Source organism: Mobula birostris, chromosome 12, assembly GCF_030028105.1.
Source record: "Mobula birostris isolate sMobBir1 chromosome 12, sMobBir1.hap1, whole genome shotgun sequence".
Taxonomy (NCBI): Eukaryota; Metazoa; Chordata; class Chondrichthyes; order Myliobatiformes; family Myliobatidae; genus Mobula; species Mobula birostris.
The window spans coordinates 67,764,627-67,779,240 of NC_092381.1; the positions used below are offsets into that span (position 1 = coordinate 67,764,627).

General features: G+C 42.1%; 1 protein-coding gene across 2 annotated transcripts in view; it reads right to left on the reverse strand.

Moving 5' to 3' along the window:
* hmcn1 (hemicentin 1) overlaps positions 1–14,614 on the reverse strand; it is a 514,861-nt gene that overhangs the window by 106,796 nt on the left and 393,451 nt on the right. For both annotated transcript variants that reach the window (XM_072273998.1, XM_072273996.1), the window contains exons 63-67: positions 14,151–14,300; positions 11,879–12,038; positions 9,624–9,748; positions 5,946–6,129; positions 567–664 (exon numbers count right to left, since the gene is read on the reverse strand). In XM_072273998.1, the coding sequence (XP_072130099.1) occupies positions 567–664; positions 5,946–6,129; positions 9,624–9,748; positions 11,879–12,038; positions 14,151–14,300 (717 nt within the window). The remainder of the gene's footprint in view (positions 1–566; positions 665–5,945; positions 6,130–9,623; positions 9,749–11,878; positions 12,039–14,150; positions 14,301–14,614) is intronic.

Genomic DNA, 14,614 nt, shown 5'->3' on the forward strand with positions numbered 1-14,614 from the left:
TAGGGACATTTGAGAGTCTTAGTTAGGCACATGGATGAAAGACAAATGGAAAGTTACGGACTGTGTCGGAGGGAATGGTTAGACTGATGTTTGGCACAACATCATGGGCCAAAGGGTCCGTACTGTACTGCCCTGTTCACATATCGATCTGCCATACCCACTAAATCAAATACACACACATAATAAATTCAACCCATGAGACACACGATATTACCATTGTTCAATAAAATAAATCCTAGGCAGTAGTCCCTGGGTGTCCAGGTGAGCCCAGAGTTTCAAGAAGGCAGGGTGCTGGGGAACCCAAGGGAAGGGAAGAGGACTGTTAAAGGACGCGACCTTTCTTTACAATGGGAAAAGCAGCTGCCATGTGATAAATAGTCAATAATGCAGGATCACTGCCTGTGGCCTCATTGCTGTTCACCCTTACAGCAGTCTCCTGTGCCAATGAAACTGTTCAACGATTCAAATTTGCAATGTAAATAAACTCTTTTCCACAACATATGCTTAGAAACTACAGACTAAGAGAATGCTGTAAAGTAATGCATGATCCCTGTTAGTAAACTCACCATGCACTATTAAGTTGTAATGCTTGTTGTCCACACCAGCTCGATTAGACGCCACGCAAGTGTACGTCCCATCATCTGACACCTGGGCCCGCACAATTCTGTGAAAGAGTGATAGACCATAAAACCATAAGGTATAGGAGCAGAATTAGGCCATTTGCCCCATCGAATCTGCTCTGACATTTCATCATGGCTGATCCAATGTTCCTCTCAGCCCCAGTGTCCTGCCTTATAATAATAAATAGTTCTGACTATCTAGCTTCACCTGGATTTGGGGGTTGGGGACAACGGTATTTGTTGTGGTTACATTTTTGGCTATTTTTACCATTGATGCTGCTGACTCAGGTGTCTATCCCACGTCTTTTCAAGCAAGCTCCCCAATGGGAATACTTGATTGTTGCTCAAGTCAATTAAGTTAAGCTAATTATCAAGTTCAAATCAGGAAATAACAAGTGTGAAGAGTTCCTTAGGATATGGATTAACCTAAGACTTCCAATTAAACTTGACTTCTGAGCCCAAATATTATTCTTAAGTTATATATTCAACCTGAAATAAAACCAGAATTGCAAACTCAGATCTTTTGGCAGATGGAGATAGAGAGAATCATTTCCAGTTTAGGCAGACATTTTGTACCAGTATCGCTCCTCCTTTATACTCTAGGAGCTGTCTTTCTCTCCACACCTATCCAGCTGTTTCCACTTTTATTTGAATGCAAAATGGCACTTCAGTGGAACGGTCTGGGCCTGCCATTACACTGACACCCTGTCTGGTGCTGCCTCCTGGAGTGCTGATTTATTGCAGTGCTTGAGGTTATACATGCACAGGTACATAACACCGAAACTTGGCATTAACTTCGGTTACGTACTTGGTGTGACTCCTTGCCCTTCCTACTGTTGTGCTGCACTCCTGGAGTAACTGCCTACCTTCTACTTGCACTCTCTCAGTAACGAGTCACACCACAGGGTTGACATAGTTAAGCTGTGGTGAGTGATGTAGTTGTTCGGTGATGGGATGTGGGGCTAGTGGCTGCAGTCAATTGGCACGGTGAGATGAGTACAGGCCGGTACTGGGGAACAAACAGCTGGCCACAGGGTACTCTCTAGACTAGGGCAACTGGACAAAGAAAGAGGGAGGCATTACAATCAGTAGGTGATGAGGGAGATCGTAGGATCTGGTAGTCATAGAGTACCACAGCTTTGACCATAAAGTTGTAAGAAACAAGAGCAGAATTAAGCCATTTGGCCCATCAGGTCTGCTCTGCTCTTTGATTACAGCTGATTTATTTTCCCTCTCAACTAGGGTTGCCAACTGTCCCATATTAGCCGGGACATCCTGTATATTGGGCTAAACTGGTTTGTCCCATATGGGACCCCCCTTGTCCCGTATTTGACTGCTACTACTCTGTAATCACCAGAGGGCATGCTTACAGACAGATCCTAGATCTGATACAACAGCTTGTGTGCGTGTTGCATGTGCTGTTGACGCCACGCACGAGTGATTCACCTGTCATCCAATCACAGGTCCCCTTATGCGCATCAGTTGTGTGCTATATTTTGCCAATTCCTGTCAAAACAAAAAGTTTCAGTAACGTCCGGTGTTGTTTGGTTGGTTTGGCATGTGCCAATATGGATAAGCCGCCAAAAAAGAAAAGACTGTGCAGCTGTAACAAGCAATGGGAAGGAAAAACAACGTGGATTAAGCCCGTCAGCGGTGACTCGACGTTGACGAGTCTTTATGCCGTCGGGAATTCTCAATTGGCCATGGAGGTGAGAATGACCTAACTCAGCATGCTTCCACACAACTGCACAAAAAGGCCACACTAGCTAAAGGTGCAAACAATATTGGTGCATTCTTCGTGAAATCTACTGCAGAAAATGACAAAATCGCGGCAAGTGAAGCCTCGTATGTGCATCATACGGTTAAAAACGGACTCAGCTACAACAGCACCGACTATCTTGCTAAGCTCAACGGTGCTTTGTTTAACAACTCAAACGTTGTGAAGAAGATGCACTTGGGAAGAACGAAAGCTGAGATGATTACAATGAATGTTTTAGGACCAAAGACTGTGCGGGATATTATGGATGATCTGTCCCCGACTGAAGAAGGTGAGCCCGCGTATTTCTCAGTTGCCACCGATGCCTCAAACAGGGGAAATAGAAAAATGTTTCCAGTGTGCGTGAGGTATTTCTCTGTGTCTGATGGAGTGCAGTGTAAGTTACTTGACTTTTATGAAGACAGTATGAAATTTTTATGAAACTGCAAATGGCATACATCAAGCTCTGATGAGCTGTCTGGAAAAGTATGAACTGGATATTAGATACATCACAGCCTATGCAGCAGATAATGCCAATGTAAACTTTGGAAAACCACACTCAGTTTACTAGTTACTGAGCAGGGCCAACAGTCGCATTCTGAAAGCTAATTGCTCAGCTCACATAGCTCATCAGGCCTGCAAACGCGCCTGTGATCAGCTGTCAGTGGATATTGAGACAATTATTCTCAAGGTCTACAGCCACTTCTCAATATCTGCTTCCCAAAGAGAGGACCTGCATTCATTTTTTGCCTTTGTTGACATTGAGTGGTGTGAAATTCTGCGTCATGTTTGCACACGATGGCTCTCTCTTCATCTAGCTGTCGAAAGTCTCCTGCAAAGCTGTCCAACTCTTACATCATACTTCAGGTCCCTTGCGACCTGTCCTGTGGTACTGAAGAGGATTTTTGAGGATGAAGAAAAGACTGGAGCTACAAAAATTTATCTGTGCTTTTTCCACGACATGGGGTGTGTTTTTGACTCACTCATAAAAAAGCTGGAGGAAACAAAACTCTGCATCACAGATGTTTACGAGGAAGTCTGAAAGTTCAAAATGAAGATGCTTCAGCGGAAATAGGACAGCTTATCTGGATAACAGACCAAGCAGCTGATGGACAAACAAGTGCCAGCACAAAGGTTCAAGCAGCAACAGGACTTTGTGAAGTTCTATGACTCTGTCATTACATACATTGATAAGTGGTTTGTTTTTTCACCAGTAAATGTAACGATGAAACTGAAACCAATCGGCCTCTATGAGGAGCTCTCCTTCACTGACCTGGAGCAGGTGGTGGCTGCCTTCAAAATGACAGAGACAGTCAATATGGACCAACTCTATGAAGAGTTTTGCGCTAGCCGGGAGGAAATACAGAAAGCCAGACAGGATACCACAAAATCCACCAGTGAGAAATGGGTGGCAGTTTTCCAAAACATAGGGAAAGCCAATTTGATCAACATGTTCAGGATTGTCTCATTTGTCCTCAGTCAGCCAGGCTCAAATGCCTTTGCAGAGAGGACCTTCTCTCTGATGACCATGAACTGGTCAGACTCAAGAAACAGATGCAGCACAGAGCTGATCAAAAATGAACTTCAAATATCTGTGAACTGTCATTTGTCATGTAAAGACTTCTCTCTGGCTGTGCAAAAAGACAAAGGACTGCTTGAATCAGTCAAGAGCAGCAAGAAATATCCATGAAAAAAGTAGACTCAGAGAGTCCCTTCCTCTTTTCCTCTTTTGCAGTGATTATACCTCTACTCTATAGGCACATACAGATAGGGTTATTTGGTGTTATTTCACGTCTGACTGGTAGTCAGATTATGTTCTGTTATAATTTGGTGTTACATTTCGTATATAACACTGAAGATATGTACATATGGTTCATATACTGGATTTGTTTACCTATTCAGGGTTGTTGTTTTTTTCTCTCTCTCTCTCTTTTGAAAAAAATTACCATGTTTACAAATCTGCTAGCTGCCAGCCTCCTCAGTCACTTCATCCTGGGCCTGCACCATACCCACACCGCCGTGGCATGCCACCTTTTGTCCCTTATTTGGGAGTGAGGAAGTTGGCAACCCTACTCTCAACCCCATTCTCTTGCCTATCAAATTCCACCTTAAACATACCTCGTGACTTGGTCTCCACAGCCATCTGTGGAAATGAAACCTACAGGTTCACCCCAACATCCTACCTGGATAAAAATATTCCTCCTTGTCTCTGTTTTAAAAGGACATCCTTCTATTCTGAGGTGGGGTCCTCTGGTTCTAGACTCTTCCACTATTAGAAGCATTCTCCCTCTGGAAACTCTATCTAGGCCTTTCTATATTTGGAAGGTTTCAATGAGGTCCCCCTCATCCTACTAAACTCACTGAGTACAGACCCAGAGTCATCAAACACAACTCATACATTAACGTTTTCATTCTTGGGATCTTTCTTGTGTATCTCCTCCGGAACCTCTCCAACGCCAACACATCCTAGCTTAAATATGGTGCCCAGAACGGCTTATAATACTTCAAATGTGGTCTGACCAATGCCTTATAAGCCTCAGCATTACATCCTTGCTTTAATATTCTAGTTCTCTTGCAATGAATGCTTAAATTGCATTTTCCTTTCTTACTACTGACTCAAACTAAAAGTTAAATGTTTAAGCTTCACTCAAAGCCTATGACAACTGGTTCTAGTCTCACCCAGCCTGAGGGGGGAGACCATCAACACATGGAGTAGGTGCTGTCAGTCCTCAGCAATAACTATCCTTTGGAGTGTAGCCCCGTGCCCCACATCTCATTGCTGAGCAGGCGAACTGCTCACCTGGGCCCACCCAACCGCAGTTCGCAGTCCTCACAGCCAGCCTCTCCATACTAAGCCATGTCAGTGATTCATTGCTTGGCCAGGTTTCAGTACAGAAGTACTGTCGGCAGCACATCATGGTATGTCATCGATGATAGCTCTGATTCCTGAGAAGGCATCCTGAGTGGATTGCAGAGTACCAGTGCAGGAAGTCCAGAAGGTAACCTCAGTGCTCACTTACTGATTCCTAAAGTGCCTTTGTAACCTCTCAGTCTTCAGAATCCTCAGCGTAAATCGAGCCTCAATGAACTGTCTCCAATTCAGGCACCTTTCATCCATCATTAACCATAGTGGACATGGCCTTTTCACATTACAACCATTAGGGAGGAGGTACAGGAGCCTGAAGTCCCACACTCAATGTTTTAAGAACAGCTTCATCGCCTCCGTCATCAGATATCTGAACGGTCTGTGAACCCATGAACTGTACCTCACTATCTGCCTTTTGCACTATTTATTTGTTCTATTTTTATTGTAATTTATGGTAATATTTTATGTCTTGCACTGTACTGCTGCCACAAAACAACAAAGGTCACGACATATGTCAGTGGTAATAAACCAATTCTGGTCCTGATTTCCCGGGATTACCTCTTCAGCCTTCTGACTGGCTTGCAAAGTTCAGATGTGACAGAACCTAGGCCTCTGACAACCTTGGGCATCCTGCACCAAACGGGCTTTGAACCTTCAGATTAAAAAACCTCAATGAAAAGTCATTGCCCTCCAGAAAACTAACCTCAGAACTTTCCCAGCGGAGAGCAGCCGGATCTGAGATGAAATTGGAAGAGGAAGACCGTTCTTTAACCAGTTCAGCTGTGGAGGTGGGGAGCCAGTAGCCTTACACTCAATATTAATAGAGTTATCCAATATAGTTGTCAGTTCCTGGTTCCCCATCTGATTACTGTGAATGACTGGTGGAACTGGAGAAGAAATGGCATTGATTTATTAGTTGATATCGTGACTTACTACTATATAAATAGATCATATTGAAACCCTGCCTCGTACTTTAACAATTATAATTTAAAACAATTATTTCCCATATCTCTAAGTTTTTAGTTGAATAAATGGTATAAAAGAACTTAAAAATGTTACAAGATATATTGAAAAAGAGAATTAAATACAATTTATGATGATACATTAATAAACAATAAGACACAGATGTACTTTAAATGCATCAAGTTAAATTCAACAGGTCATTAGTTTCATTTCTCATTCTTCCTTTTCCTGAAGCTTCTAATGTTCTAGATGTTGAGGTGACCTGGTACTTCACTCAGTGTTGACCTGGTTGTGAGCCAAGTCAGTGAATTTGGGCAAGATATTTCACTTGGAAGGGTCTCAGCCCAAAACGTCAACTGTTTACTCTTTTCCCAGTTTGGCAAAAGAATAAACCAGGGAGGGTAGTGAACCCATGGCTGACAAGGGAAATTAGGGATAGTATCGATTCCAAAGAAGAAACATACAAATTAGCCAGAAAAAGCGGCTCACCTGAGGATTGGGAGAAATTCAGTCCAGCAGAGGAGGACAAAGGGCTTAATAAGGAAAGGGAAAAAAGATTATGAGAGAAAGCTGGCAGGGAACATAAAAACTGACTGTAAAAGCTTTTATAGATATGTGAAAAGAAAAAGATTGGTTAAGACAAATGTAGGTCCCTTACAGTCAGAAACAGGTGAATTGTTCATGGGGAACAAGGACATGGCAGACCAATTGAACAACTACTTTGGTTCTGTTTTCACTAAGGAGGACATAAATAATCTTCCAGAAATAGTAGGGGACAGAGGGTCCAGTGAGATGGAGGAACTGAGGGAAATACATGTTAGTAGGGAAGTGGTGTTAGGTAAATTGAAGGGATTAAAGGCAGATAAATCCCCAGGGCCAGATGGTCTGCATCCCAGAGTGCTTAAAGAAGTAGCCCAAGAAATAATGGATGCATTAGTGATAATTTTTCAAAACTCTTTAGATTCTGGACTAGTTCCTGAGGACTGGAGGGTGGCTAATGTAACCCCGCTTTTTAAAAAAGGAGGGAGAGAGAAACCGGGGAATTATAAACTGGTTAGCCTGACATCGGTGGTGGGGAAACTGCTAGAGTCAGTTATCAAAGATATGATAACAGCACCTTTGGAAAGCAGTGAAATCAATGGACAAAGTCAGCATGGATTTGTGAAAGGAAAATCATGTCTGACGAATCTCATAGAATTTTTTGAGGATGTAACTAGTAGAGTGGATAGGGGAGAACCAGTGGATGTGGTATATTTGGATTTTCAAAAGGCTTTTGACAAGGTCCCACACAGGAGATTAGTGTGCACATGGTATTGGGGGTATGGTATTGATATGGATAGACAGTTTGTTGGCAGACAGGAAGCAAAGAGTGGGAATAAATGGGACCTTTTCAGAATGGCAGGCAGTGACTAGTGGGGTACCGCGAGGCTCAGTGCTGGGACCCTAGTTGTTTACAATGTATATTAATGACTTAGATGAGGGAATTAAATACAGCATCTCCAAGTTTGTGGATGACACGAAGCTAGGTGGCAGTGTTAGCTGTGAGGAGGATGCTAAGAGGATGCAGGGTGACTTGGATAGGTTAGGTGAGTGGGCAAATTCATGGCAGATGCAATTTAATGTGAATAAATGTGAGGTTATCCACTTTGGTGGCAAAAACAGGAAAACAGATTATTATCTGAATGGTGGCCAATTAGGAAAAGGGGAGGTGCAACGAGACCTGGGTGTCATTATACACCAGTCATTGAAAGTGGGCATGCAGGTACAGCAGGCGGTGAAAAAGGCGACCGGTATGCTGGCATTCATAGCAAGAAGATTCGAGTACAGGAGCAGGGAGGCACTACTGCAGTTGTACAAGGCCTTGGTGAGACCACACCTGGAGTATTGTGTGCAGTTTTGGTCCCCTAATTTGAGGAAAGACATTCTTGCCATAGAGGGAGTACAAAGAATGTTCACCAGATTGATTCCTGGGATGGCAGGACTTTCATATGATGAAAGACTGGATCGACTAGGCTTATACTCGCTTGAATTTAGAAGATTGAGGGGGGATCTTATTGAAATGTATAAAATCCTAAAGGGATTGGACAGGCTAGATGCAGGAAGATTGGCCCCGATGTTGGGGAAGTCCAGAACGGGGGGGTCACAGTTTGAGGATAAAGGGGAAGCCTTTTAGGACCGAGATGAGGAAAATCTTCTTCACACAGAGAGTGGTGAATCTGTGGAATTCTCTGCCACAGGAAACAGTTGAGGCCAGTTCATTGGCTATATTTAAGAGGGAGTTAGATATGGTCCTTGTGGCTAAAGGGATCAGGGGGTATGGAGGGAAGGCAGGTACAGGGTTCTGAGTTGGATGATCAGCCATGATCATACTGAATGGCGGTGCAGGCTTGAAGGGCCGAATGGCCTACTCCTGCACCTATTTTCTATGTTTCTATGTTTCCATAGATGCTGCCTGGCCTGCTGAGTTCCTCCAGCACTTTTTGTGTGCAACTCCGCCGGATCCAGTTTATGGGCACATGATGTGGAAAAGATCACTGGAGAGTAGAGATTTTTCAGAAACTTGGCAACAAGATACCGCTGAGGGTCTCTTTGGCTTAATGAAGCTCAAACCTTCCTTCAGAACTTCAACCCATGATCCACACAGTAATTCTACAGTGCTTGAAGATATTCCACTGCACGGGATGTGGTTTCTCAGTTGATGTCTGAAGCAAGACATGAACGTTTACTCATAAACTGTATTTAGTTCCCTTTTTCAGTATTTCTTGTGGTTATGATTAACAGTGTTCCTTGCATTGTTGAGAAAACAGAGGAGTGTGTCCCATGTCCTGATGAAAGTGACAACTTGGTCAAAATTGTCAGATGTTCACATTGAATTTATCACCATAGCTTTGCTATAAACAGTAGTTGCATACTGTAGCTTATGAAAACAGTTGCTGCCTGCTTTGAAGTAATTGACAATATTTGCGAATAAAATGAAAAAATGGAAATACTTCATTTTGACTTTTTCCATTTGTAACCTGGGGACAATTAAATCATGAGAGCATCACCTCCATTCCAGTCATCTCAGTTCAGACAAGGCACTGAACTTCGGCTCACCTGAATCCTGAATCACCTACTCAGCATCACACAGATTGCATTGGGTGACGTCCGTGAAATCAGTTCAGACCAGACACTAAACCACCCCATTTGAATTCTGAATTACCTACTCAGCATCACGCTGATTGTGTTGGGTGACGTCCGTGAAATCAGTTCAGACCAGGCACTGAACTTTGGCTCATCTGAATATTGAACTATCTGCTTAGCTACCTAGGAATCTTGTAGAATCTGTCTCTGCCACTTTTTGTATAGCAAAAACTAAAAGCATAATAGAGAACGGTAAACTTTAAAGAAGTTTCATCTAGTCATTGACATTACTCACCATAAACATTGAGGTTAAAAATTCGATCTTCCTCACCAGCAGAGTTGGTGGCCACACAAGTGTATTTGCCAATGTCTGTAGTCATTGCCCTATTAATGTGGAGGGTGCTGCCATTTGAACTCACTCTGGAGGAACATAGTCACACATTATATATAAATCACAACAACAAACTTGTCTTTATTGAAGTACACAATATATAATACCCTCCATGGCCATGCCTGACCTCTCCTGGAGTTGCTGCAATGGAAACTATTTGGCAGCTGTTTTCACAACAGCTTTGATCACCTGCGTGACACTTGGTGGGAGATTGAGAGCATAGCCACAAGAACTCTACATATACTACAATGGTAAACCTAAGACTAAACTGTTCAGAATCCATTGAGAAATATTTTTAAAAGTACATCAGGGACAAGAATTGCCTGATTGTGTGGATTATGTGAATAAATCTACAACTCAATGATAAGCCTCATGTGAATTTGTTGTTAGTAATTGCAGTTATATTAATTTGTAAACTATGCATCAAGGAAAATATGGAAAATAGGTTTGCAACTAACATTTGAAAAGAATCCTGTGCATTGATTTCAGTTCAGCATTCAATACCATCATCCCGCAGAGACTAGTGGAGAAACTGTCGCTGCTTGGCCTTAACACTGCCATGTGTCACTGGATTCTGGATTTCTTGACAGAGAGACCACAGTCTGTCCGTATTGGCAGGAACATCTCTGACTCCATCACGCTGAGCACTGGATCCCCACGAGGCTGTGTGCTTAGCCCCTTGCTGCTTACATTGCTAACACATGACTGTGCAGCCAGATTCAAGGAGAACCTGATCATTAAATTTGCTGATGATACCACAGTGGTGGGGCTCATCAGCAAAAATGATGAAACAATGTACAGGAAGGAGGTCAAACACCTAGAGAGCTGGTGCAGTGATACAACTTGATGCTTAATGTCACCAAAACCAAGGAGATGATCGTCGATTTCAGACGGTCTCAGCCTGAGCACACACCCCTCAGCATCAGCGGCTCCACAGTGGAGAGAGTGGAAAATATCAAGTTCCTTGGGGTGCAGATCTCGGACAATTTCACCTCGTCCAGGAACACCACTGGGATTGTGAAACGGGCCCAGCAGAGATTGCACTTTCTGAGGAAGCTTAAACAAGCATCACTCCCCACTAACATCTTAACTACATTCTACAGAGGCGTGGTTGAGAGTGTGCTGACCTTTTGCATCACAACCTGGTACTCCAGCTGCAGTGCTGTCAACAAAATAGCCTTGCAGAGGGTGGTTAGGGGAGCAGAGAAGGTTATTAGGGTCTCCCTACTTTCTGTCCAAGACCTCTTTCAGAGTCGATGCCTCCAGAAGACTCGGTACATCATTAAAGACCCCTCACACCCTCTCCATGAACTGTTTGTTCTCCTGCCATCAGGCAAATATTACAGGAGCATTAAAACTAAAACCACAAGGCTACTAAACAGCTTCCTCCCACAGGCAGTCAGACTGCTAAATAGCTGCTCTACCTGACTCTGCTTTGGACACTTTTAACTTGCACTGGACACTTACAACTTGCTTTTAACTGACATGTGGCTGTTGTGTTTTACTATTTATTGTTATGTTTATTATTTAGTGTTGCGTTTGTTATGTTATGCCCCTGAGAAATGCTGTCTCATTCTGCCCTGCAGAGCTGATGTACAGTTAGAATGACAATAAAGTTTTTTGAATCTTGAATCGTTGAAAAGCATTATTATCACTGGGGCTTGCAACAAAAGACACTTATGCAATAGTGTGAAGACAATCTGAAGTTAAATGGATTTGGTTAATTTCGTGAAACTAATTAAGTGTTTGTTCACTTCACATTGTTAGGCTTGTTGAGACCGACAGATAGAATATGCTACAGATCTTATGCAATTGTTTTTTTGGATTCTTGTGTCAACCTTTGGAGTAAATTTCAAGTAAGGTTTAACTTGTTCAGTGCCCTTACTGTGTCTTACACAATTGGGGATGTTTGCTACTGCACCTGGCTGTAAAGAGAGAAGTATTGCTCTTCATCTCAAAGTGCAGACATTGCTGATTATGATGAAGGTTGAGAATGAAGGGAGATGAAAGGAAATAAGAAATAAGTAAACAGAAGTATTTGGTTGAGTCTGTGGTCTGTATATGGCAATTAATATTACATGGTTCTGCAAAGAAAAACATGGTGGAAGAATTTACTAATTGCTTCTACAACTTTGAAAAGATTAAAATTTCTAAATTACCTTATTCGTTTATCGTCAGCGTCATTCAGAAGTTTGCTGTCTTTAAGCCACTGCACTGAAGGTCTGGGAATGCCATCTGCAGCACAAACCAGCTTCACGTTTTCACCCTGTAGAACACTGACTTCACTGGGCATCTCGGAACCAGAAATACTAGGAGGGACTGTAACACAGCAGTCAGGAAAACTGTACAGAGCTATCAATCACAATATCAATTCCAATCACATCTCTAAAACTATGAAATTACGGTGGCTTTCAGAAAAAGGGAATGTTAGTGTGCCGGATACCTTATGCATCACCGCAGCTTCAAGGACTTTGCTTCTTACATTAGCCTCAGGTTTCTCTCTTTTACATTAAGTTTCTTACTTGCTCTTTGACCGCACTTACTACGATTCTACAGCAATTACCTTGCAATGTTCTGCACAGGTCTATAATTCCTTGGTGGGAAGAATCTGCTTGATTATTCTTGGTTTATTTTATTTCGAGCTGGTATTTGAAACTTTCACAAATTGTAACAATCTATCCAACCTTCCCACTAATCTCTCTATAATCTTGAAAATACATGGAGGATATTCAATATTTTGCAAAACTTCTTTGACCTGGGGTTCTAAGCAATATCGGCATTAGCTCTATTCTGTTATCATATTTGACTTACAGCTTTTACTCCAAATAAGCACTCAGTCCAATTGTTTCTAATTTCCCTCCAAGTCCCTCAATTATGGATGTGGGAGCCATCAGATTTTAGTTTTTTTAAACAAATATGAATGTATTTGCTATGGAAAACACTACATTTCTTTTTAAGCAATACACACAAAATACTGGTGGAATGCAGCAGGCCAGGCAGCATCTATAGGAAGGGGTACAGTCGACGTTTTGGGCCAAGACCCTTCGTCTGGACTAACTGAAACTCTTACTATCTCTTCTTTCAGTTAGTCCTGACGAAGGGTCTCGGCCCGAAACGTCGACTGTACCTCTTCCCATAGATGCTGCCTGGCCTGCTGCGTTCACCAGCATTTTGTGTGTGTCGCTTGAATTTCCAGCATCTGCAGATTTCCTCATGTTTACATTTCTTTTTAACTGTTCAGTAGGAGATTTTCTTTCTACTACTTCATGTTCTCAAGTTTTCCAGTTTTTCAATGTGTTGGAATAAATTGGAATGAATTAGAGAGATTCAGGGATCAAATTGTTCTTTGGATAATTACGTTTCCTTCTTTTGTACCTACTCCACTGAGGTGTGTCAAGTCATTGTTCCCTGATTCTTTCCCTTTGTTGCCTAAGCATTGTTATTACTTCAGATAGTCACATTAATGAATTCTCAGGAGAAAAGACATCTAGACTAGAACAAGGTAGCATTATTCCTCTTTTGAAAAGCTACAGAATCAACACCTACATTCTACTGTGCAGTATTTTTAACAGAAGCAGCCAGGCAAATGCTCAGCAACAGCAGATTTAATCAAGATTGTTACAAAGCAAACACCAGAAATGAGGATGGAGAGGGGAAAGTGTGCAGTGAGAGATGAAAGTCTGGGATGAGCTTGGAGTTAAAAAATGAGGATGCCGAGTCAGGATGATCCAGTTCCAGAGAGGTTTTTAAAACTAGGAGCAAATAATTTGGAAGGTGCATAGGTTGTAGAATGAGGTAAGAAGCATTACGATGCATTAAACAACAAATACCACAACATACTGTATGTCAGTGATATTAAACCTGATCTGAACTCTGAGGAATGGTGGGGGCAGGTGGTTATTCTTTAGGACTTTATGAAGTTAGAGCTTACATAATGAAAGCAGCCTCAGACAAACTAAGCTCGAAGTTTAAGAAAGTCAAGGTAGAGTGGGGTAGGGGTGAGGTGGAGGTTTAAAGGATGCTGCAAACGTAGTGAAAACAGAGCCTGATCTTAAAATTTTTGATTGTTATCTGTCTGGTTTGGATTGAACAGATAAAAGGTAACTGGATGAAATTAGGTGCCAGGAGTATGTCATGAGCATGTTCAATTAACCATAATTTTTATTAAATCCGATTAAATTAATTAAATTATTAAATCTATGTGATCATTATTAACATTAACATGAAAAGGATTGGGAGGGTGAAAGTTGGTGAAGGGTTCTCGTATGTTCTTGGCTCTTGCACTTGCTATACAATTGCCTTTGTTTCGTTCTTCCTCGTTACGCACACAAACTAAGCAAATCGATTGTGACAGCAACCAGACTGATATAATGATCTAATGATAAGCTCAAAGCAGAAGGAAAAGTAGTTAGACTCTTGGCTTTTGCGCACCTTGAATTGTCAGGATGTAGGTTTTGTGAGCCATCCCCTCCACATTTCTTGCCACACAGGTGTAGGAGCCACTGTCAGCAAGCTGTGACCGAGCAATCTGCAGTTTGCTGCCCCCAGAAAGAATGTGCATCTCCAAGGACTCTGCATTTTCTGAAGGAAAAAAAAACACAATAGAAAGTTATTTTACTGGTACTCTTGTCAGAAGCCATTGTCCATTTTAGGGTTAAATGATAATAGAAAGATGAAAATTCAAACAATTGGCATTCATTTAAAATCAGTTGATTCTGATTAAAGAGTTAGAAGAGGAGTAAATGCCTCCTCATTTGTTAGTCTTTAATAAGGACAGGAAAGGTACGTCGCATCCGGAGTTTCTCCGGTTAGTGGATGATTTCCCTCCATGCCTCTGTGACGTAGTGAGAAGCCGTGTACGAGGCAAGTTACAGCAGTGGTCTTTAATAAAAATA